This window comes from Guillardia theta (assembly GCF_000315625.1).
Source record: "Guillardia theta CCMP2712 unplaced genomic scaffold GUITHscaffold_17, whole genome shotgun sequence".
Lineage (NCBI taxonomy): Eukaryota > Cryptophyceae > Pyrenomonadales > Geminigeraceae > Guillardia > Guillardia theta.
The window spans coordinates 486,608-509,442 of NW_005434657.1; the positions used below are offsets into that span (position 1 = coordinate 486,608).

General features: G+C 54.0%; 6 protein-coding genes across 6 annotated transcripts; 4 read left to right on the forward strand and 2 right to left on the reverse strand.

The window, feature by feature from the left end:
- Positions 1-4: 4 nt before the first annotated feature.
- On the forward strand, positions 5-1,012 carry GUITHDRAFT_104610 (hypothetical protein; the record flags this gene model as incomplete). The annotated part of the gene is made up of 5 exons (XM_005836572.1): positions 5-109; positions 266-382; positions 614-762; positions 819-860; positions 1,000-1,012. 5 exons carry the CDS (start codon positions 5-7, stop codon positions 1,010-1,012), a joined length of 426 nt encoding a protein of 141 aa, XP_005836629.1.
- Positions 1,013-1,446: 434 nt separating this feature from the next.
- Positions 1,447-2,741, reverse strand: GUITHDRAFT_151425 (hypothetical protein). Its single transcript, XM_005836573.1, has 7 exons — positions 2,721-2,741; positions 2,574-2,660; positions 2,287-2,453; positions 2,090-2,144; positions 1,862-2,032; positions 1,698-1,812; positions 1,447-1,551 (listed from the first exon to the last, which is right to left on the reverse strand). Exons 2-5 carry the CDS (start codon positions 2,655-2,657, stop codon positions 1,880-1,882), a joined length of 459 nt encoding a protein of 152 aa, XP_005836630.1. The 5' UTR covers positions 2,658-2,660; positions 2,721-2,741; the 3' UTR covers positions 1,447-1,551; positions 1,698-1,812; positions 1,862-1,879.
- Positions 2,742-5,605: 2,864 nt separating this feature from the next.
- GUITHDRAFT_135828 (hypothetical protein) lies at positions 5,606-7,228 on the forward strand (the record flags this gene model as incomplete). The annotated part of the gene is made up of 2 exons (XM_005836574.1): positions 5,606-5,630; positions 5,886-7,228. 2 exons carry the CDS (start codon positions 5,606-5,608, stop codon positions 7,226-7,228), a joined length of 1,368 nt encoding a protein of 455 aa, XP_005836631.1.
- A 1,814-nt stretch (positions 7,229-9,042) lies between these two features.
- Positions 9,043-9,726, forward strand: GUITHDRAFT_58329 (hypothetical protein; the record flags this gene model as incomplete). Its single annotated transcript, XM_005836575.1, has 1 exon — positions 9,043-9,726. A coding segment is annotated over one exon (684 nt), but the record flags the coding sequence as incomplete, so codon positions are not given.
- Positions 9,727-10,201: 475 nt separating this feature from the next.
- Positions 10,202-14,523, reverse strand: GUITHDRAFT_104614 (hypothetical protein; the record flags this gene model as incomplete). Its single annotated transcript, XM_005836576.1, has 17 exons — positions 10,202-10,819; positions 11,026-11,129; positions 11,417-11,489; positions 11,653-11,689; positions 11,921-11,971; positions 12,016-12,105; positions 12,797-12,891; positions 13,186-13,234; positions 13,372-13,430; positions 13,479-13,515; positions 13,563-13,639; positions 13,689-13,724; positions 13,774-13,818; positions 13,890-14,039; positions 14,089-14,204; positions 14,264-14,320; positions 14,370-14,523. 17 exons carry the CDS (start codon positions 14,521-14,523, stop codon positions 10,202-10,204), a joined length of 1,848 nt encoding a protein of 615 aa, XP_005836633.1.
- A 1,813-nt stretch (positions 14,524-16,336) lies between these two features.
- Positions 16,337-21,332, forward strand: GUITHDRAFT_135831 (hypothetical protein; the record flags this gene model as incomplete). The annotated part of the gene is made up of 21 exons (XM_005836577.1): positions 16,337-16,497; positions 16,539-16,591; positions 16,641-17,041; positions 17,085-17,213; positions 17,266-17,349; positions 17,401-17,513; positions 17,569-17,785; positions 17,838-17,963; positions 18,011-18,079; positions 18,125-18,437; positions 18,676-18,796; positions 18,864-18,899; positions 19,122-19,257; positions 19,348-19,390; positions 19,456-19,613; positions 19,673-19,771; positions 19,826-20,841; positions 20,892-20,937; positions 20,983-21,044; positions 21,155-21,199; positions 21,248-21,332. The coding sequence occupies 21 exons, from the start codon at positions 16,337-16,339 to the stop codon at positions 21,330-21,332; spliced, it is 3,513 nt and encodes a 1,170-aa protein (XP_005836634.1).
- Positions 21,333-22,835: the final 1,503 nt, after the last annotated feature.

Consider the following 22,835-nt stretch of genomic DNA (forward strand, 5'->3'; position numbering starts at 1 on the left):
ATCCATGGCTCATTCTACAGCCACAGCGAGCAATAAGAAGACTCAACAGCTCGTCGAGTACCTCGGACTTTCACAGGCTGAGTTGAACGCTCCTGTTTCCGTCGAAGAGGTTTACCTCCCCTCCCCTCCCCTTCCCTCTCCACACTTCCTCTTCCTCCTCCTCTCCCTCCTCCTCTCCCTCCTCCTCTCTCCCTCACCTCCTCTCCTTCTTACTCCCTCTTCCACGCTTTCCTTCCTGGTTCTAACGCTGCGCTGCTTCTACTAGGTTCGCAGCATGTGCGAGTACCTCGGCATCGGCGAGGAGGAGACCTTTCTCATCCGTTTCGCTGTCAGCGCATTGCAAGCTCCTATCCCCAAGGACTGGATGGTGCTCAAGGACAAGGTACGCAGACTACAGCAAGCAGGGAGGGAGCGAGGGAGGGAGACAGGGAGGGAGACAGGGAGGGAGGGAGGGCAGAAGAAGGAGGGAGGGGAAGAGGTCGAGCACGTTACGGAGGGAGAACCAAAGGCAGAGGATAAACATGGAGGGAAGGAGCATCGGGGGAGGAGGGAGACAGCCAAGTCAAGGGGCGGGTGAGGAGGAGGCAAAAGCCGCTCAAGCTGGTGATGGCAGCAAGGAGTCCCGTTCTACTGCAACAGGAGGACGAAGAAGACGAGCTACAGGCATCCGTCGGACGAGATGTTCATGCAGCGAGTCAAGGCAGAGAGGAGGAGGTGGGAGGAGCTTACCAGGAGCGAGCGAGATCGTCTGCTCCTGCAGCAGTGAGCCATCCCCCTCCCACCGCCCTCCTTCCCGCCCGTCTGACCCTTCCCCGCAGCAAATGGATGAGGTTTGAGGAAGAAGACGGCAAGACCTTCTGGTACAATTTTGCAAACAAGCAGAGGAAATTTTCCCCTCCACCCGCGGTTTGTGTTCCTTCCCTCCTCCTCCTCCTCCTCCTCCTCCTCCTCCTTCCCCTTGTAGCCCTCCTCCTTCTCTTGTGACGGTCAAATCTTCAGGAAGAAACTCTGACATGACGGAGAGAAAATTCCTCCTCGTGCGCTGGTTCCTCAGACACTTCGAACAGCCTCGCACGCACAATTTCTTTCAACGTCTTTTTCTCTTGCAGCATCTCATCTCACAGATCTCATCTCATCTCATCTCATCGCATCTTTCCAGTCTCTTGTCCCGTCACTTGTTGCCTTTTCGTTTCACTGGATCATTCATTCAAATCTTCATGTTTATCTCTCAACAAAATGTCATCACTGGGACGAGCCCCCCTCGCCTCGCGTAACTTATATAGACATGTTAATAATATACTCGACTGACCTCTCAAGTTCCCCTACAATACTACACTCTCAACTTCCCCTACATGACGCTACACATCCTCGACCGAGACTCTTCCTGGGGCTCAGGAGAATTTCTCGACTCCACTGACTTGTTGCTGCTCAGCTTGTCACTTGGCGGGTCAACTGGCAGTCAGAAATCACCTGCTGCCTCTTGACAGTAAAGTCAAACTGCCGGACGGTCGTAACTTGGGGAAACTTCCTGCTTGTTTCAGCTTTGGCAAGCTGCAAGACAAATGAGGGGACGGCAGCGGAGGAGGGAGGAGGGAGGAGGAAGGAGGAAGAAGGAGGAAGAAGGAAGGAAAACGTAGATGAAGTTGAGGAGGAAGATCATGATGTGGAGGGGAGGAGATCAGCTGCGAGAAACTCACTGGACTTCTTCGATCTCTGCTGCGTGCAAGACATTCTTCATGAAGATTGTACTTGCGACGTCGCTTGCTTTCAGCTTCTGATGGTTCTGAACCTTCAGAAGATCGTGCAAGATATCTGCAAACTCGTCAGTATGGAGCGACAACGTCATGAGAACACTTCTCACTTCGTTCTCTTCCATGTTTCAATAATCTCTCGACAATCTTGATGATCCAGTCAGGTAAGCAGCACAGCTCAGTCGCTCCTTCACCTTCATCTTCCCCTTTCTGCTGGCCACGTGCAACGCTGTTTCGCTGTATCTGTTCAGCTTGAACACATTGATCCCACGCTGAAGCAGCCGTTAGCCACGTCGACAGCGAGACAAGACGCTGGTCGATCTCCTCACCTGGAGCAGCATGTCGGCCAGCCCAAGGTGTCCGTGCCGAGCTGCGTTGTGCAATCCAGTCCACCTGAACGATGTCGTGAGATGCGCAGAGAGAATTAGGATGGAAAGAGGAGGAGAAGGAGAAGGGAGAGAGTAGAAACAGAGGGAGGACAGGGAAGTTGCAGATAGGAGATGAGCAAAGGACAGGAGGAGGACGAGAGGAGTACCCTTCTTTATCTTGTGCGTTGATGTCCGATCCCTTGTCCAGCAGGAAGCTGACTGCACTGGGAAAGTTGAACCTGATAGCCACATGGAGAGGCAGCCAGTGGTCGAAGTCCCTGCAGTCCATCTTCGCTCCACTCTGGAGGAGGAACTCCATCGCCTCGATCGATCCCTGATGGGCAAGTCAAATCTAGCAGAGATCAGGATGTTGCTTGAGATCAAATGACATGTATTCAAATGTGTTCAAATGCCGTTGGTGATCAATCATGACCCGCAGCGATTGGTGACCTACCACGCGAGCTGCGTTGTGCATGGGAGTCCATCCTATCTTGTCTTGCACATTCACCGTAGCGCACGACTTCAACAAGACCTGCATAATCTGCACGAGAACAAAAACGAGATAACTTTCAGCGGTTGTGTAATGGCGATCAAAATCTACCTGTACATTGCCAGTGCTGCTAGCAACGTGAAGGGGAGTCCATCCTTCGATGCTCGCAGCGTTGACAGCAGCCTTGTTATCAAGCAGCGATCGCGCCACCTGCAACTCACATCAGCTTGTTCCCCACACCTCAACATCAACTCGCCTCTAGCCTGCCATGGTTGCACGCAAAGTGGAGAGGAGTCAGGTCATGTGCGTCAGGGACGTCGATCCCGTGCAAGGCGATCAGCTCCTGCAGCCTCTCGCTGCTGCCCAGTGCTGCAGCTCGATGAAGCTCGCAGGTCCTGTTGCGATGCTTCCCCCCAGTCCTGCTCTCATGACTTTCCGTTCGACGAGCGGAATGTGAGTCTGCTATCTTGCCGGACGGGTGAGGCTCGTGGACATCATCGCCCTCCTCTGGCTCCTCCTTGATGACGCTGTAAGCCCTCCCGAGGCTCGTGAATGACGTTGTCTGGTTGGAGATGTCTGCTGTTATTTCCCCGACGGGGCCCTTGAGGATTGGTGGCAGTGCGGAACCATGGGGGGCTGCGGGTGGGGGAGGGTTGCTTCCATTCCTGCGTAGAGGAGAGAGAGCAGCGTCAGACCCACAGACGCCACCGAAGAGGCAACGCAAGACAAGACACAAAGACAGGATTCTGACTATGTCGCCGCCATTGCAACCCCAGAAGCAGCAAGATACCCAAACACATTCTCACCTCGTCAACCCGGTGTCCTGCTTGGAAAAAATGGGAGGGACAGGCAGCACCACGACATTTTTTGGCCACGTGTTTCTTCCTAAGCTCAATGATTTCATGAGATCATTTGGATTCCCAGGAGGAAGGGGCTGGAGAGACGAGATATCTCTTCTCTTGAAGCTTCCAGTTTGGGCCTGGGGAGGAGGGCATGATATGGAATGTGAGATGGTTCGGGGACCTTCTCCTATCCCATCCCAATCTGATCCCGGCATCGAGACAGAGGATTGTTCCGACCGATTGCTGGGGACCTGCGTTTCCATGTCCGACATCACACAGGCTTCGTCTTCCCTCTCAATCTCCCCGGTTTCCTTCATCTCTCATGAAGAAATCCAACGAGAATCAGGATGCGTGATACGTCTGAGATTGGTCCCCCAACAAGATGGCTTCGCGGAAGCCAACTTTCATTCTCTGTGGGCCAATCTCGTATTGGAAGTGGGTGAGAGATGTGCGCGTTATCTTTGCCACTGGCCCTTCGCCTGATTCGTGATTTGCTTTACTTCCTCCGCCTGCCACCGAAAATCAATCAGAATGAGGAGTCGAAGAGGAGGGAGCGGGTCATTAAGACGAAATAAGACATTTCATGACTCTGATCTCCGGCCTGCAGGTTTTCTGTACTTGTACATCTCCCAGAGCAACCGCTTGGTTGATTAGTGTTCAAGTTCCCTATTCCACTACTGAAAGAATGTGGAGCGAAACTGAACTTAGGTCTTGCATGGCTTATCGCACTTGTTTCTCAAGCATAAAAATGGTGGAACACACATTTATCGTACTTTCATCGCTTGTCTCTTCACGCTCCTACTCTCCCATCCGCTTCACAACCGCCCAACCGTTTTTTCACACAGGGCTCCTACCCACACGTCCAGCCCCATACTCGTGAGCCTTGCAGGAGAAACACCTCAATGAACCTAGAGCAGTTTCCTTCTTCCGTCTTCTCCTACAATCTTGACTTCTCCTCTCCGCCTTCTCTCCGCTCCTCCTACCTCCTACCAAATTAGCCGCCTTTCATTCATGCTCGACCCGCACACCACCCCCTCCCTCTACCCTGTCTACCCCCTCCATTTAGGGTGAACTCGCGGAATAATATTGTATCGCCAGACCAGTACCCCTCCTTATCCCACACTCACCCCTCTATTCTCATATTGACTACCCCTGTCAACCTAAGTTTTCTACCACCCCACCCATACCGCCTTCCACATTACTTCATATATTGGCCCAGATACCCCCACTACCTCCACTGAACGACTTTGCAACCCCACCCTCTGTGGAAATTGACATTCAGTACCCTCACCTCCATCTTCCCCCAGTCACTACCCCCTGATTAGCTACATGCATGGCATCGGCTTACCACACCCTACCCTATCTCTGAATTTAAAAAGGTTGTATTCATTACCCCACCACAGTCCTCCATATGTTTGTACCCCACCCTTCTTGAACCTTCATTGCTTTTTTTGACAACCCCACCCCCTGATTCCTCGTATCTTACACCCGACCCATGATTCACTCATAAAACAATAGTAAAAAAGGTGGATACCTGGACCCGTGCACCCCTACCCCTTATTAAAGAGTCTCTAGATCCAGGGGTGAGGAAGTACCCCTTGTTGTGACTATAGTTACCCATCAAACCCTACCGGGATACCCACCCCGATGTACGTTTGTCCAAGAGCTTCCAGGACCCCCACCCCATCTTTTTCAACTACTAACCACCACTTTACGAATGTATTTTGGTCGAGTAGTGAATATTCGAAAGAGAAAGTTTTCCAAATTTATATCAGTTATAGATTTTCGCTGACAAAAAATGTGTTCGTGAGTGGGTCATTATTGAGAATATCCACTCGATCAAACGGGTACAACTTGCTCCAAACTGGGGTGTGGTCAGACTCCTTCGGTTCTATAAAAATCAAGTTGTAAAATCTTATCCTTTCAACCAAATCGGTACCACTGACATGGGTCATCATCGCTGAAAGTATTTGTTTTCGAAATACAAAGACGTACTTTTTAAAACTTTCTTCAAATCTTTCCGAAGTTCATGCGCACCGGGCTCGGGCGGCCGGGGCCCGGCCGAGCCCTGCAGGCCTGTCACTCAAGCGGGCCCGCCCGGTCGGAGAACGTCTCACAATTCCACCGAGCGGTTCTATGCCGACATGATGCAGCATGGCCATGCACTCGCGAGCCGAAGGTGAGGATGTGCGAGGAGGAAGACTCGGGGAAGAGACTCGATGAAAATCGTGTATGGTTGACATACTGGAAACTTCCTCCATTCACAACTAGAGATAATCGATTGCAAACGCCCAACTCCGTGTTTGTGCTGCATCCGGTTGCAGTACAGGTGGCCCTAGAATTAAGTAGCAGCGCCTCTAGGCACGTAGCTGGCACAGGCTTTTCGTGAGCTCGTGACATGCATGTTGGAACTGACTGGGGTCGTTTTGCTCAGGAAAACATATCTTGGTCGTGAGGATAGGAGGAGCAACGAGGCACAAACTTTATCATGCTGTCAAGAACCTTGGGGTACGTTTGTCTTGTGCCAACCCCGTCATCTCGAAAGGTTTCAACGACGTGATAGACAACTGGGTGACCTACTCTTCCGAAGATAGCCTCACGGCAGTAGAGAAGGAGCTGCTCCAGAAGTTCTCGGAGTTGAACTTGAGGTTCGATGCTGTCGTCACCTTCGATGAGTTCGGCGTGCAGCTGGCGAGCATGCTCGCTGCTTCCCTGAGCCTTCCAGGGATTCCATTGAAGGTTGTGCAGTGCTGTCAGAACAAATCCAGCTTCCGTCAGTTCTGCAAGTCTAGGGAACTACCCTGTGTAAATTTTGCATCGCTGAGCTGTTCGGAGGGTGTAGATTCGTTGGACGTGCAATACCCTGTGGTGATCAAGCCAAGGAATGGAGCTGGGAGTCACTTCGTGCAGCGAGCGGAAAGTAAAGTGCAGCTCCGGAGTGCGATGCTGGGAATTCTTCACACACTCAAGACCAGGAGGCTGACGTCATACGAATGGTGCGACTACAGTAGTCTGGAGGACATCAAGTTTCATGTCGAAGAGCTGGTGGAAGGGAAGGAGGTGGATATCGACTGTGTGGTCTGTGACAATCAGATCCGGTACTGCAACGTGGTGGACAACAAGTCAACAGGCCGCCCGTTCTTCTTGGAAGATACATGCCAGGCCCCCTCCTCCCTCTCTCCTCAGGTGCAGGCGCAACTGTGCGCACTTGCTGCGCGGATCCTCGAAGAGATGGCCAGAGCGTGGCAGTGCAGGATCACTGGGACTTTCCATGTAGAGATGATTCTCTCGGAGCACGGCCCTGTGCCCATTGAGGTCAACTGCAGGCTAGGAGGTGCAGAAACTCGTTGTTTGCATCTTGCAGCATGGGGGGTGGATCTTGGCGTGGAAACAGTCCTTGCACACATGAGCCTTCCATCACCTCGACTGCAGCCGTTTGCCAAGTTCTGTGGCAGCTTGCGGAGGAACTCCGGGCCCCTCCTCGAGGCTCTCGTTCCTAATCACCGGTTTGCCTGCTCTGCCAACTTACATCCGAGCGGCTCCGGCATTGTGAACAAGATTGATCTTCCGCTCAACAAGTTCGGTTATGTGGACCACATGGTCTACTTTCAGGTCGGAGAGCCCATCCTTGTCCCTCCCAAGGGCTTCCAGTACCTCGGATGGGTGGTGGTGCAAGCGAAGAGCGAAGGTGAGGCTCGTGAAAACTTGCAGAAATTCGTCGGCAGCGCGGTGATGGAAGTGCGGGGGGGTTGCACGCCTGCTCAAGAAGACAGCTGATGTCAAGAAGGTCCTCTGGGTTTTCAAAAGTTCCCCTTGGCTCCTAATGAGCACCCGCTTGTCCTGATTTGGTCCTCGATATTTTTCTTGTCGGTTTTGATTCAGTATGTTTATTTTACGAATCTACAATCATACATCCCGCCTCTCGCCATGGTGAGTGTTTGTTTGATCTTGCTGAATTTTGCATTTTCTGTTCTCCTACCTCGTTTTGACTGAACTATTCACACACGCTTATCCCAGTTTTCACCAACATCCACTTTGGACATTCCGACACTTTACATATCTACCCATAATTACGAATACATCCTCTCTCATATGGTTCTGGAGTTTTTATCATATTTCCTTTCATCCATCATTTCAACCGGACGAAACATACCTCCCTTCTGAATCTTCCTCTGTTCACTTATTTCGTCCTCAACAATTCTTTTGTCTCACGAACCCTTTCAATCTCACCTTCGGCATGAACTGCTTATTTTAATCTGTTCCATTCGATGCAATCATTGCAAGATGTTCATCTTTCTCCACCATCGTTGTTCCTTCCATTCCCCTCCTTATTACTTCTCCTCGCGTCTCCCTCTCTTCCCCATCATATTTCCCCGTCGCAACTGGTTGACAGGTCTAAAACTCCTACCCTCCATTCTAGCGGACCACTATATCACTACCCGTCCAATTTTTTGTGTACCCCTTATCATTTTGATATACCCCTAATATGACTAGATATTAACCCACTAAAATCCAGTCTCTGAACCACCCTATCTATCAAAACAGAGGAATTTATTACCACTACCCCTACTTTCAGCTTGCATTCATCCTTCCACCCTACTGCTTACTTCTCCCCCACTGCTCCCCCACCCCACCCCTTTCAAACTGACTTCCCTTGACGGTGATCACCCACTATTTTGCATACCTCACCCTTCAAATGTGGAAATTATTTGATCCCCACCCCCGCATATCCAAATCAAATTCTCTTGATACCCGTCATTTTCTTTGACAAATACAGGGTATAAGTTTTCAACACCTCTATATCTATAACCCCTACCCTCAAATATGTACCCCACCCCATTTTAACAGTGGGAGGCAAACCGCCCCTAGGGTACAACCCCTGTATTCCTCAACCTTGCGTCCCCTCAACCTCCCCGAAAATGACGATAAATCCAGTTCATGTTCATGAGCGACGAAGAGACGAAAGAGAAGGAGAGCAGAGAGCAGAGGACGAGGAGGAAAGGCGAGAGATACTTGTAGTGAGATGCTACAGCGGTACTTGTGGTGAACTTGACATGTAACATGGGTCATAGACAAGAAACATAGACAAGAGACATACGGGAAATTAACTCAACGAAGTCATTTGAGGTTATTCAGGGAGTAAGCGCTTCGTTCTTGTTCTGCTGGGAGTATACTTTCTGTGTCTTGTCCTGAGAGCACTTCCAGGTGTTGTGAAAGGATTTGTCGGCTGAAGCATTCTCGAAGATCGGATGATCGGTTGAGCGTAGGACATATTTGTTGTGGCGGACATTTTTTCTTGATTTGTTCGGATGCCTAACGCGATAGCTCACATCCAAGTGGATGACACTACGAGCGTGCGAGATACACTCAGAGGAAAGACCCTTCTTGTAGTGACCACGGGAACCTCGACGAGATTTGATATCTACAAGCGTCTACAACAACTTGATGTAGATATGTATTGTTTGAACGACAGAGTGGTGGACGAGTGCAGGACCTTCTTCAAAGGATGGATTCTTCTTGACCTGCACATGGAGAGCCACGCGCTGCTGGAGGAAGTCCATGGGAGGATGAATGAGTTGAAGCTGTATCCTGACGGAGTCGTCTGCTTCGACGAGTTCGGTGTGGAGATCTCGAGCTTGATTTGCGAGTCTTTGGGACTGCCATGTATACCGCTCGATGTCGTCAAGTGTTGTCGCAACAAGTCAAAGTTTAGGGAGTTCTGCAGAGATCACTCCCTGCCTTACGTTCGCTTCGTCAACTTCTCGTCCTCAGAGGAGCTCAAAGACATAGAGGACAAGATAACTTTCCCCGCCGTCTTCAAGCCCAAGGATGGGGCTGGCAGCCAGTTTGTGCGGCGAGTCAATAGCAAGCAGGAGCTTCAGCAGGCGTACATGTTGACCGTGTCATCACTGCAACGAAGCCCCGGCTCGTTCTCATGGTGCTTGCAGGAGGCTCAGGGGGTCTCATTTCACGTGGAGGAGCTGATTGAAGGGCAGGAGGTAGACATCGACTGTGTTGTGTCCGACAGCAAGCTGCGATATTCGCGCGTGATCGACAACGAGAGCACGGGTGCTCCTTTCTTCCTCGAGGCCGGCTGCTCTGCCCCCTCCTCCCTGCCGCAAGACGCGCAGGCCAGCCTGATACGGATGGCGCAGAGGATGGTCGCCGAGTTTGCGAGGGAGGCCAACAGGAGGATAGACGGCGTCCTGCACGTGGAGGCCAAGTGGAACAGTCGAGGATGCGTTCCAATCGAAGTCAACTGCCGCCTTGGAGGAGCCGAGTGCCGTTGCATGCACATTGCAGGATGGGGAGTGGACCTGGGGGTGGAGGAGGTAATGGTCGCCATGGGCAGGAGGAGCCGCACTCTGGACGAGCACGAGCGAGAATGCCGGCTGTTGCTGCAGCAGGATGACATACGCCCGCCCCTCAAGGAGCAGAGGAAGCAGGGAGTGTTCCTGCGCTCCATCAACTTCCATCCTTCTAGGTCGGGGAGGGTTGGGCGCCAGTCTGTCGCGGAGGACGCGGAGGGGTACGTGAACCACAAGCTCTTCTTCTCAGAGGGAGATCTGATCCAAGTCCCGCCCGATGGCTTCCAGTACCTCGGGTGGATGGTGGTGAGGGGGGGGACGGAGGAGGAGGCGCGCAGGCGGCTGGAGCACGCGGTCAAGCTTACCTCCCTTTGTGTACAGGATGCGGCAGTTTGATCTGGCAGCCAAGATTTATGATCTCCCGTTAAATGTGAAAGTTTTGCTAGCAAAGCGAATTTTGCCTTGAGCGAGAATAAACAATCTCTTCTTCATCCTCTTGCAGCTTCGTCTCGTCCTCAATCCCTTCAACCTCCTCCTCTCTCCTCTCCTCCTCTCTCCTCTCCTCCTCCCTCTCCTCCTCCTCCCTCTGTTCAGTCATCTCCTTCTCCTTCTCTGCGAACATCTTCTCCTCTCTTGTTTCCTCCTCTTCACTTCCCGGTTCCTCATCCTTCTCCTCCTCATGACGAAGCGTTTCTTCCTCGGCCTCTCCTTTGTCTTGCCTTTCCTCTTGCAGGATCTCTTTTCCATGCTTTGCCTTTGCGTCTGTGGATTCCTGCTCCTGCTCCTGCTCCTCCTCAAGAACTCTGATCTCATCCGCTCCTTCCGAATTCACTTCTTCCTCCTGTTTCTCCTCCTCCTTGTGTTCAATTTTTCCCGCCTGCACCTTCTCCTCCAAGGCCTCCACATTCTTCCCCTCCACCACATCCCTTGCACTTCTCGCCTCCACCTCTTCCCCGTCCCCGGCCTTCAGCACCTCCTGCACGCTGCTCTGTCTGAGCTGTAGAGAGGAAGGAAGAAGCTGCTGCTGGAGGAACTGAAGGGTCTGAGCCCACATCCCCTCCTGCACGCGAGATGAGGAAACGGAGCAAGGAGAAGGAGGAAGGTAGGCGGAGGGAGATAAGAGGACAAGAGAGGAGGAGCAAGGGGAGGGGAGGAAGGGGAGGGGAGGGGGACGGAGGAGGACGACGAGGAGTGGGGAAGAAGGAGAGAATGAGGAGGGAGGGGAGGAAGGAGGAAGGACAGGACAGCACAAGAGGACGGCTTCACCGAGATCTCATGCGCAGCCTCTTCATCCACGGCAAGGAGGAGCGATTGATAGTTAGAGGCCTGCTGGACCTCGACGACAGCTTCAATCACAAACTCAACCGGACCTAGCGAGAGATTCAACATGTCAGAAGATAGAGAGAGGCGAGGAGAGCAGGAGATGAACAGGAGAGGAGGAGAGGAAGTAAAACAGATGTGAGGAACAAGAAATGGAAGGGGGGAGAGAAAAAGAGAAATTTGAGGGAGGGAGGGAAGCAAGTGACTTGGGACAGGAACAGCCGAGCAGGAGGAGCAGGAGGAGTAGGAGGAGGATGAAAGGAGGAGGAGGAGGAGGAGCAGCAGCAGCAGATGAAGAAAAGGAGGAGGAGAAGGTTACATCGAGGATCGTGGCGACCATTGACGATCAGACAAGGTCGAGGATACAGCGACTTGAGGCTCGGACGGAGAGCATAAGATGAGAGGATTCCCTGAGAAGAGATGAGTGAAGGAGGAGAAGAGGGACTGCATGGAGGGGCATAGAAGGCAGGCAGGCAGGCAGGCAGGCAGGCAGGCAGGCAGGCAGGCAGGCAGGCAGGCAGGCAGGCAGGCAGGCAGGGGAAGGAGGGAGGGAGAAGGGAGGGAGGAGCGTACCGGAGTGATAGAATTCCATACAAACTTGACAGTCTCGCTGGGATGAAGGGGTTGAAGTGAGAAGGGAATGTAGCCATGAGGGGAACATCGGTAGGAGAAGCGATCGAAGAATGGACAAGACAAAATGGAGGTCGGTGGGAGAGTACGAATGAGGAGGAAAAGAGGAAGAAAGCTGAGCTGGGGAGAGGATGGAGGAAAAAGGAGGAGGAGGAGGAGGAGGAGGAGGAGGAGGAGGAGGAGGAGGAGGAGGAGTAGAAGCAAGGTTCACCTGTCTATCTCCTCCTTCCCAAGTTTCTCCCGCGCGTGCTCGAAGACGGGTCTGCGAGGGGGATGAGCTGAGGCAGGGGCGGAGAGGCTCATAACCTGATGGTAGCGACGCGAGCATGGAAGCAAGACTCCCGCACCGCCCGGTCAAAGTCTTGCACGCCGATGAGCGGGAAGAGGAGGGAGAATCTGCGAGAGAAGTTCAGAGCCATGCCCGTGATCCGAGGGGCAGGAAGGGAGGACAGAGCAGGGGCTGCCTTGGAACAGTGTGGAGGGTTCGGGAGGGGCAGGAGGAGGAGCTAGGAAGGAGAGGATGGCGATCAAAAGGACTTGGCTACCTATCAGACGCCACTCCCGCAAAGAAAGAGATCATTCCTCCGAGCGAAATCCCTCCTGCTCCCAACCGTGAGCAGAGACATCTCCTGCCCCCAGCTGCCGCTGCGCCTGCTCCGCTTGCCCCTCCCCCCTTTCTTCTCCTGCTCCTCATCGTCCCCTTCCTCGAGCTCGCCCTTGCCCTCGCCCTCCCTTTCCCTCTCACTTCCCCCTCCCCCCTGTCCCTTCAATTTCTTCCTCCTCCGTCTCCTCCTCCTCTCATGCCGATTGCTATGGTCGAAGTGTCCAGGGATCCATCTTCAAAGCTGCTTGACCCGGAAAACAAGTCCTTGCTCCTCCCTCGCTCGTCCAGAAACTGAACTAGTCGGAGACTGGAAACGATGGATGAGAGGAATGCAGAAATGGGGGGAGGGGGGGGGGGGTCGGACAGTCAGGAGCGAATTGGAGGCAAACGGCAAGAAATTCGAAGAATGTGGCAAACGAAAGAGCAAGCCAGCGAGGGCAAGAAGAGAAGGAGGGAACGAGGGAGGGAACGAGGGAGGCTCACAGGTCAAAGACGTTGTCGAGGATGAATGGGTTCCGATGTCTCGAAGAGGAAGACGTCGAGTTGTTCGCCATGTCAAGAGCAGTGACCATCGCAAGCTGGAACAAGTGTTAGAGAGACAGAGGAGGTGCGAGGAGAACCAAAGGAGTGCAAGGGATGAGCAGTGACGCCGAGCAGGTCGGAGGAAGGGAGACGAGAAAGTTCAAAATGAGCAGGGTGAAAGAGTGCCGTGGGCTGAGCCCAAATGAAAGGAAAGGATGATCGGAGATCTTGAGGTAGAGTGATGGATAGCAAAACAGATGAAGATGGGTCTGAAGGAGGGAGGTGTTCCGACTGTGAAGTGTTGAGAAGCAGGAGGAGCCGGAGGAGCAGTGAAAGAGAGTAAGGACCACCTGGTATTCGCTGCTGTCCTCCTTCGGATTGAGCTTCTTGTCCCCCCGCCTTGAATCCCTCAATCATTCCCTCCTATCCACTCGGACCTCCTCTCCTCTCCTCTCCTCTCCTCTCCTCTCCTCTCCTCTCCTCTCCTCTCCTCTCCTCTCCCTCCTCTCCTCTCCTCTCCTCTCCCTTCCTCTCACCTGTCTCCATGAAGCCGCACATCGATACAGACCCCGACCGCCCCCCTGCATCGAGCCACCTGGCACGCGGGTAAGAGCAGGGGAGGGGGAGGCAAGAAAGACAGCACGAGGTCGCAGACGTAGTTGACTGTCGCAACCGACGACCTGCTTGCAAGCTCATTCCTTCCCTCAACCTCAAAGTCGGGCCTCACCGACAGTCCCCCGTCCCATGCATCCAGATGATCACCGGACGGCCTGCCGCACTTTGGTGTTGCTCCGAGACTTGTTTCTTGCAAGCGGCGTCAGTCGATTCCCCTCCTTCCCCCCTCCTCCTTCACCAGCTCCTGCAGTCTCCCCTCTGCCTCCCGCAGCATCTGACAGCGCTCCAGTCACCCTCGTGACAGATCGACTCCCACGAGGCACCTGCTCGTCTTGGATCGACATGTCATCCTTGCTCCATATCGCAGTCTGCGAAGAGGAACGCGTTAGCTGAGCGGGGGAGGAGAAGGAGTGATGTGTGAGCTGAGAGGGGAGAGCACCTGGATCTCCGTAAGGCGTCTGCGGGCTTCTTCCAACTCCCCTGCCTTGGTCGCATCTGCTGTGCTTCCATCCGCAGCCTCAAAGTTTGCTTCTGCGTATATGGACACGAATACATCCTCCTCCTCTTCACTCCGGAACCTCCACTCCTCCTGCGACGATGGTCAGACATCATACCAGATCTCTCACAGTACAACTCACGTGCATCATTGTCCTCTCCTCTCCTCCTTCCTCTGAATTCTTCCCGGGGGTGAAAGTCTCCCCTGAGATCCTCTCCGCCTTCAGCTCAGCATGCAGAGTCCTCTTGCCGTCGTTCCCTACCGTGGGTGGACCCATCAGTGTCCTCCACCCACGACAACACGCGTTAGCGCACAACCAGCGATCACTTGGAGGATCGTCTTGCGAGCCTCACCAGCCTCTGGCTCAACTGAGCCTGCGATGAGGTCAGAACATACTCAGTTCATGCACTACCTCCCTTTCACCTCCCCTGCCTCCGGACGAATCTGGGCAGGTGACGAGGGTCACCTTGGAAGGCCGTGGAGGCCTCTTGCAGAATCCTGTCGTATGCATCGATGACTGACAGTCGCTGCAAGGAGCTCCCTTCGCCTGCCGACTCTCCTCCTCTGACCCAGCCATGTATCCGTCGCTCGCCTGACAATCCTTCTCCTAGGCTGCAGTGTAGTGTTACTGTGAGAGTGTGGGATTAAGTGCAGCACACTATCATCAAGAGGACGGTGTCATGATAAAACAACTTGGCATGTACACGCTTTATCCCATCAATGATGACCTATCTCTATCTCTGACCCAGCCTCCAGAACCCTTTGATTCCTGCAGCGCTCGGTTCGCGATGCATTTCTAATTCATCCCTTCGTCCCCTTGTGACTAATTGTCTGTCTATCGTCTCCCTCATTTTTCCTGTCTATTTGGATATCCTACTTCATCACGCTGTTGTTGATCTGTGAGTTGCCAGCGTGCTGTCAACCAACAAAAATCCTACACCCCTGCTAACTCACCCTAGTCCTCTTCCACTCTCACACATCCTAGAGCGATGATCCTTGAATCATGTTCTCTATCGCCCTGTTACTGATCCTCCTCCTCCTCCTCCTCCTCCTCCTCCTCCTCCTCCTCCTCCTCCTCCTCCTCCTCCTCCTCCTCCTCCTCCTCCTCTTAATCATCATCATCATCATCATCATCATCATCATCATCGGGAATCCATGTTTAATTAACGTTAAATTCTTTCTGCGAATTCATAATATGTTAACATTGTTTTCTGTTTTACCATTAAAATGAATACCCACCCCATCCCCCACAACCAGACTATCCCCTCGGACCCCAGAACTTATCAAAAGAGTTTAGTATGGAAATTCACTGGGGTAGGGTGATTGAGACAGGGGTACTTAGTCCATAAAACAGGAGATCTGGATCATGGTGGGTAGTCAAAATGTACCGGTGGCATCCCGATCACCAGGTGATGGGCATGTGGAGACTAGCAGGAATTGAATGGGAAAAGGGGGGTAGGGGTCAGGTCGGATGATCGGAGTTCAAGTGGTAGGGTGTGCCACCTGATATAAGTGGACCGGGTCATAATACTTATAGAAGTGGGTAGGGGTATACCATTTAACGGGTAGTGGGTCCATGTCTGAGTGGAGGGGTACTGGGTGGACTGCTGGAAATGGGGATCAGGGGGTGGCAATGGATAGTGTGTATCTGTAGGGTGGGGTGGGGTGCCGAAACTGTTGTCGGAAGGAGGGGGGGTGGGGGTAGGGGTGTGTGGCGGTAAAAGAGAACCAGGGAATGGCAAGATTTCGATGCGGCGGAAGCGGAAGGAGGGAGAGGAGGGAGAGGAGAAGGAGAAGGAGACGAAATGAACAAGTACGTGTTAGGATCAGTTCAGGACGGATGGTGTCTAAAACGTGAGCAAAAGGAGTGTAAGAGGTGGGGAAAAGGTGGTAGATTGGTGCCCGGTACAAATCCGAGGGTGAAATGTTTGAGGGGAGGGGGAAGGGGGAGAGCTGGGGACATGGATTTATCTGGCAACAAGGTGGTAAGAAGATAGATCAAGAGGTAGGAAGAGATTCCGTGGGGAAGATAAGGTTGTTTGACCAGGACAACGGTCAACTTGTATTTCAAATTCTCTTTCATGCAATACAGAATCTGGGAATTTAGTCCGAAGGATAAAAAGTTGTATGTTGGCGAATGCAGAACCAGCACGTGCTATCGATGCTCATATGCATGTGGATGAGTTGAGACTGTCGTGTCTGCTTACGCTGCTTTGTTGCTGCAGACATGAGCAGGGGCGTGAGTGCCTAGAAGCGTGTGGATGAGCTCGAACAAGACGGACAAGAAGCCATAGTTATAGAGAGCACTGCTTGGGGCTTAGGTCCTTCACCCCTGAGGGTGGCTGCATGCGCTACCACCGGAATGCTTGAAAACTCTGGCGCGTCCCAAGATGCGGGAAATAAGATCGGTATGCAGAGGAATGACCTGCCTGAGACTCGAGGCTGAAAGTATACCAGCAACCTTCGTGAAGAGTTGTCTAGATGCGCCGGCCTCGCTGGATGCTCGCAAGAGCATCGTTCAGGTTGAGTGTGCTTGCAGCTCACCGGAGAGGTTGGTTTGCTTACACTCCCTCAGCTGCATTCCATCTGCAGGACGACACAGGAATCTGCTCTGCTCGTCGCCAATGGAGGAGGCATCATCGCCGGTAACTTGGACCTGAGCAAGCACGTCAATCTCATGTATTTGTGCTGCAGCCCATAGGATGCTGTCTGCCTCCAACAGCAAGGAGGCGCTGGGGATCCTGTGGACGTTGAGCTCGTACAAGACGGTTGTCGATGGTTTCACTCCCGAGGTGCTCTGGGATGTTGTACGCATCTGCAGGACGAGCAAGGACCCATGGAGGCAGACGGCTGCGATCAGCACGCTGCACAACCTGCTCTGCTTCAACTACTACGAGAAGGTGCTAACAGCTGGGGCCCTCGAGCTAGCCATCGAGCTAGTCTGTAACCAAGAAAGCGCCACGAATGAAGTCAAGGCGGCGTGCGCTTTGCTGCTGGATCAGTGCTGCTTCGACAAGATATCGAAGCAAGTTGCGGTCCAGTGCGAGCGTGTCGGGGAAGCTTCCCAGTGTCGTTCCCTCAACGTCGTGCAGGCGGTGGAGCTGAAACCGATAATCGAAATCCTTGAGAAGCAAACAGCAACTGTCTACTCGAGCACGAGCTCGAGTGACAGACGGGGGGGGTCAGTCCAGCTCGGCTGACGTGGCAAGAGACGCTGCAGACCTTCGAGATAGCCATGACGCCGGCAAGCTCTTGATCGGAAACCTGGTAAGGCGTCCATGGGCTGGTCGAAGGTTTCTTAACCTGCTGCTGTTGCCAGCTTTCCTTCCTGTGGAATGCGACTGACGACCTCTACTACTCTGACCCGGCTGGTTGGAGTCGCTTCACCATCAGAGCCTGCGAGGTGAGCCTCTTCTGGACTTCATCTTGACGGCGTTTGACATGCACCTGTCAGCCCGAGCTCTTGAAAGTCCTTAACAAGATTCTCGTGCACGGAGATGACAGTGAAAGACATGCAGTCGGCGCGATCCTCCACAACTTCTCTTGCAACCGATCCTTGCATGACAGGTGAGCTGAGTTTGTAGGATTGTCCTTCAGCCATACTGACGATTTGAGACGCAAGGCTCTTGGAAAATGGCGTCGTTGACATGATTACGCAAACAGTCCAAAAAGATGAGGACGTGCACATCTGCTGCTTGCTGGCAGCAGCAGAACTTTGCGGATCTGAGGAATCTGGCAAGCACTGTAACATCCTGCACAAATTCAATGCTGTGTATGTGCTCGTGAGCGATCTGCGAAAGCGGTGTGGCTGCTATGAGGACTACTCAGTCAACGAGAGGGTAGGCTGATCTCCTTCCCCGATGATCTTCTTGCTCTGATGGTCTCGATCAGGAGGTGAGCCTGAGAAAGCTGCTCAGTGCTCTGGAAAACATCGCGTCCTCCGACGTCCACAAGGGCTCCCTGCTCAAGTGCGGAGTGATCGACGTCATTTACGATGTTATCTCAAAGAGGATCGTCGTGAGCCCCCATCTCCTCCTCTCATGCCTTCCTCTGACCTCCAGCAGGACCACCGAGGGATGACGCTCGGCCTGCGGACGCTGCTGCACCTGAGCTTCGAGAGGAGCGCGATCCAGGTGATGGAGGAGTTGGAGGGGTGTATGCAGCTGATCCTGTTCCAGGACTTGTTGCATCCTCGCCTTGTCAAGCTGATAGCGGACACTGCCAAGGACGACCAGATCCCGCTGATACCCAAGGAAAGCGCCAAGACGCTGGATTACCGGCTCAAATACTTGCGAGACCCCCTTCTCCTCTTCCCTGCCAACGACCACAAGACCCAGAGCTACGGTGCTCGCTGGCTCCGGCACCCTGAAGAGATTCGCATCCTCACGCTCTCGTACCACGAATCGGATCTGCCAGTTGTCTCCCGCATTCGCTCCTCCCTCCTGTCCGTTGGCTACGCCTTCGCTTCGAGCGAGGACTCTGTAGAAACAGGTTGGTCACCTTGACGACGAGATAACATGCTCCTTCTTGCTGTCTCGGCTCTTCCCCCTCTCTTCCTCCTTTTACTCAGAATACTCCGCATCAAGAGCTCCTGAGAGATGCATATCGAACCCCATTCTCTTTTCTGTCATCCCCTCTGTTCCTTCCTTTCATCTATTTCATTGTCTCTTCTCTCGTTGTAGCAAAGTCTCCTCCTCTCTTCCTATAGTGATGTGCATGCATCGTGCAGGCAGCATAGACGACTTCATTCAGTGTCTTCAGTCGGAGCCAACGGATCTTCTTGTCTGCATGTCAAAGTCATACCAAGTTTCTGCCCGGGCTCGCTTCACCACAGAACTTGCTCTTTCAAGGTCTCCCTGCTTTCCTTTCCTTCTCCCTGTCTCGATCTCCTTGGCTATTTCTTGACTTGTTGAGAAGGGGGTTGCATCTTGTAAGGCTGAACATTGAAGCAAGGTTTGTCACCCTACTCTCGTTGTTCCCTTCTCTCTACTCCTCCCTGTTTCCTCCTTCTTCCTCCTCCTTTCTCTCCTTGCTTGCAACTCCAATCCTATCCATGCTTCCAGCCATTCTTCCCCTTTGCTGGCAATGACGACTTGACCACTCGCACTTTCCCCTCCTCCACCTTCGTCCTGCTGATACACTTTTCTGTGGGTAATTCGTTCGTTTCTGTTGCAGTTTCCATCCTTTCGGTTGGTTGGCGCAACTTGCAAGCATGCAGACAAAGGACGGGGACAGGGAATTTCAGAGCGAAATCTGCGTGACGGGAGCAACGGCCATGCAGTTGTCGGTACTGATAGCAGCGCTGGGCAAGGTACCGTTGCTCGAGCCTTTCTCTTGCCTTCCTCTTTTCTCTCGAATCCGCCCAGCCCCCACAGTCTTGTTGACTTTCTGACACTCACAGCGAAACATCGTGAAGCATGCGGCAACGGATCCAGCATCAAACGGTGAGCTGTGCTCATGTCCCTGCTGCTCCTGCCTTAACTTATCCTCTCCCTCTTGCCTCTTCTAGATCCCAGGAAGGGCCCCAGCAGCCCGAGGAGCGGCTTCGATCATTCGCGTCTGTGGGATGTGACACCACGAGGTCGGCCTCGACCGGCGCTGCTGACTCAGCAAGAGAAGCACCCCGACAAGCTCGGGCTGCTGCTGATCGAGAGTCCAGCTGGCGAGGTGAGAATCACTGTGCCGAGCACGTGCAACCGGTTGCTGGCCGTAACCTGCCGATGCAGATCTGTGTCGCTCGGGTCAGTCCGGAAGGATCGGCGGGGAGGAGCGGGCTGGTGCGGGAACGAGATGTCCTACTTGCTGTGGACGGGAAGGAGGTCAAGGTGAGAGAAGAGCTGCTGCCTCCTCCTCCCGCGGTGCTGACGTGCTGGGGGAAGGGTATCAGCGTGACGCGGGTGATCGACATCATCCGGAATGCTCGAGGAGACGAAGATCGCGGGAGCCTCGTCGGGGGGAGTAGGGGGGGCGAGTCAACGCCCTCCAAGGACAAGAGCGCGTCGGTAGAGCTGCTGTTCTCCCGGGGAGGGCAGGAGCTCTGTGTCGTCCTGCCCCGTCCTCCCGTGTCATCCCACACCTCGTTCGAGCGGGTTCAGTGGGGCCTCGACCACGAGGTCATGGAAGTCTCGCGGGAAGGGAGGATGGCGTACGATGATCACTTCCTGCCCGCGAACCTCCGCGCCAGGAGCAGCACAGGAGCATCGACGGCTCGAGCGAGGATCGAGACCAGCCCAACACAGACCAACGGGGTCACTGTCACTCCTTCCTTCATCAGCAAGGGTGAGCCGTCAGCTTGCCGCGTCTCTCCTCCCCTTCTCGTTGTCTCACCCGTAGAAGCAGAGGGTTCTCCGGGCAGGCCGGCGCCAGCTCAGCAACGCCTGGCAGTCACTTCATTGGGCATTGACGGCGAGCGGGGCAAGGAGATTGGGTCCTTGGGCACAGACTTGTGGCAGGGGGCGAAGCCTGTGAAGTCAATCGTGAAGGAGGATGGGGACATTGATACCGGTCAGCCCTTCTCTACTTTCTCCTCACTCTCATTCTCCTCAAACATTCCTTCGTCCTCTTCCACCTCGTTTCGATATCATCCCTCACGCGTTTTCCTCTCCAGAGACCCGGCCGTCGGTGAGGACAGCAGCGCTCTCCGCTCGCTTCATCCTCTCATTGAGGAGCGTGATCATCGACGCTGGATGGTTTCCCAGCAGCGAGCTGTCGAGGAGAGAGGACGTGCAGCGGGTGGAGAGGTCGTGGCTGACCTGGCGCCTGAAGCCCGCGAAGGTGCTCAGCTCACCGATGCCTTGCTCCCAGCTGACTGTGAGCAGGAGACGAGGAGGGAAGCTGCCGCAATGGAGGAGGAGCTTGACAAGGTTGTAAGGATGACACCGTCGGATGTGTCAAGGTGAGGGCTGAAGGGCAGCTGGAGGTGGAGGTGACGATGGTCGTGACCAGGTGGCTGCGAGACGAGGAATTGGAGGGGGTGGAGCAAGTTCTTCATGTCAGCCGCTTGCCGGGCAGCTGGGGTAGAACTGACTTCCTGCAGGGAGGAAGCGACGGGAGGAGCGTGGTAGAATTGGTCAAACTGCTAAGACGGGACGAGAAGATGTGAGTGTAGTATAGGCGAAGGCACTACTAGAACAGGGACAGGAGAAGAGAGGAGCGAGATACGAGGGAGAGAGGAGCGCGAAGGAGGAGTAGGTGACGGGTTGGTGCAGGTTGGTCTCACTGCTGGACCATCAGCTGAGGGGCGATGCGACGAGGTGGGAGGAGAAGTTTGCAGTGAGGGCTGGGATGACGGGTTGGGGCAGGAGAAACAGGTGGGTGGTGGCCCTCAAGAAGCTGCTGGGGAGCTCGAGGGGACAGACGATGGCGGGTGAGCTGAGCTCCCGCTGATGGGGCCAACGACCATGTCAAACAATAAATTACAAGGACATACAAGGAAAGCTCAACATGCTGTCCCCTCTTCCTGTGAAGCCTCTCGCTCCTGGTCGACCCTCCTCACAGCGACTGGTTGCCATCGCTCCCTCTTCAGGGGGAGCGAGGGATGGTGGGGGAAAGAGACTAGGGCCCTCCCTGCCAGAGGAGAGTGCTGGGGTCGGGGATCTGCCGAGCCGTGAGACGAAGTCGATCTCTTCAGTCACGTACCTCGTTGCGATCCATGCCGACCTCTCCCGCTTCCATCCCTCCTAGGCCGTTGGGGAACAGCAGCATGTTGGGATCAGGTGCCTGCGACCGTATCAGGTGCCGCAGAGCAGGAGGCAGCGGGGCCACAGACCGAGCTCTGGTCCATCATTGATCCTTGCATCCCGTTGCCGCCCTGCTGTTGCTCTCCTCCTCCTCCACCGATGCCACTAAGGTCCATGGGAGCGTAAGAGCCCCCGAGGTTGTTCATGTAGTGACCGGAGCCCATGTAGCCCTGCCCGTTGGCGTCCTCGAAGTTCGATGAGCCGACAGGGCCCTGGGCCGAAATGTCCCGAAGGCAGGAAATACACTTCCCCGGTGAGTTCTCCAACAAGAGCTGCAGGTCCAAGTCAGCAGCAGCAGCAGCAGCAGCAGCAACAGCAGCAGAGGAGGAGGAGGAGGAGGAGGAGGAGAGAGGAAGAAGCAGCAGCTTACGTTGGCTGTCCCACAGTTGCACACGACGATCTGGTGAGAAGGGCAGGAGGTCAGGGAGGACCCACGAGGCTCTCAGTGTCTCACCGCATTTCCGGACCCACATTGGTTACACTTAAACCTCTGCTCGCCTTTCGGGATCCGGTTGGGAGCGGAGCAGCTCATGCACTCGATGCTCTCGTGGGGCTCGTCCTGGTCGTAGGATGTCTGCTGGAGGGGAGGCTGGCCATTCATGTTCATCAGCCCCTGGTCGAAGTGAGAGCTTCCTTCCGGTCCTCGAGGGTCGAAAGTCTGGACATTCGTGGACCCCGCGCTCGATTGGCCGGAAGGAAACTGATACAAACGACTCAGACGAGGAGGGGAGAAGGAAGCGAGGAGGGGGGGGAGTACAGAGAATATGATTTGAGGAGGATGCACAAGACGGTGAAGGTCGCATGCTACCTGCTCCGTCATGAATTGGCCACTGAACGAGAAATCGTTGTAGCCTCCTTGCATGGAGTTTTGAAACTGGTTGTTTTGCTGCACCTGCTGCATGCTAGTGCTCGGCTGGTATTGCTGCTGTGAATGATTCACCTGCTGCTGATTTTGATAGAAAGGATCTTGAGAGGAAGAAAATTGCGAAGAGTGGAGGTGAAGTTGTTGTTGTTGCTGCTGCTGCTGCTGCTGCTGTTGATGAAGATGATTCTGATAATTCTGATCATGCTGGTGCTGGTGCTGGTGCTGGTGCTGGTGCTGGTGCTGGTGCTGGTGCTGGCTCGCTTTGGCTTGTTGCATGGCTGATTG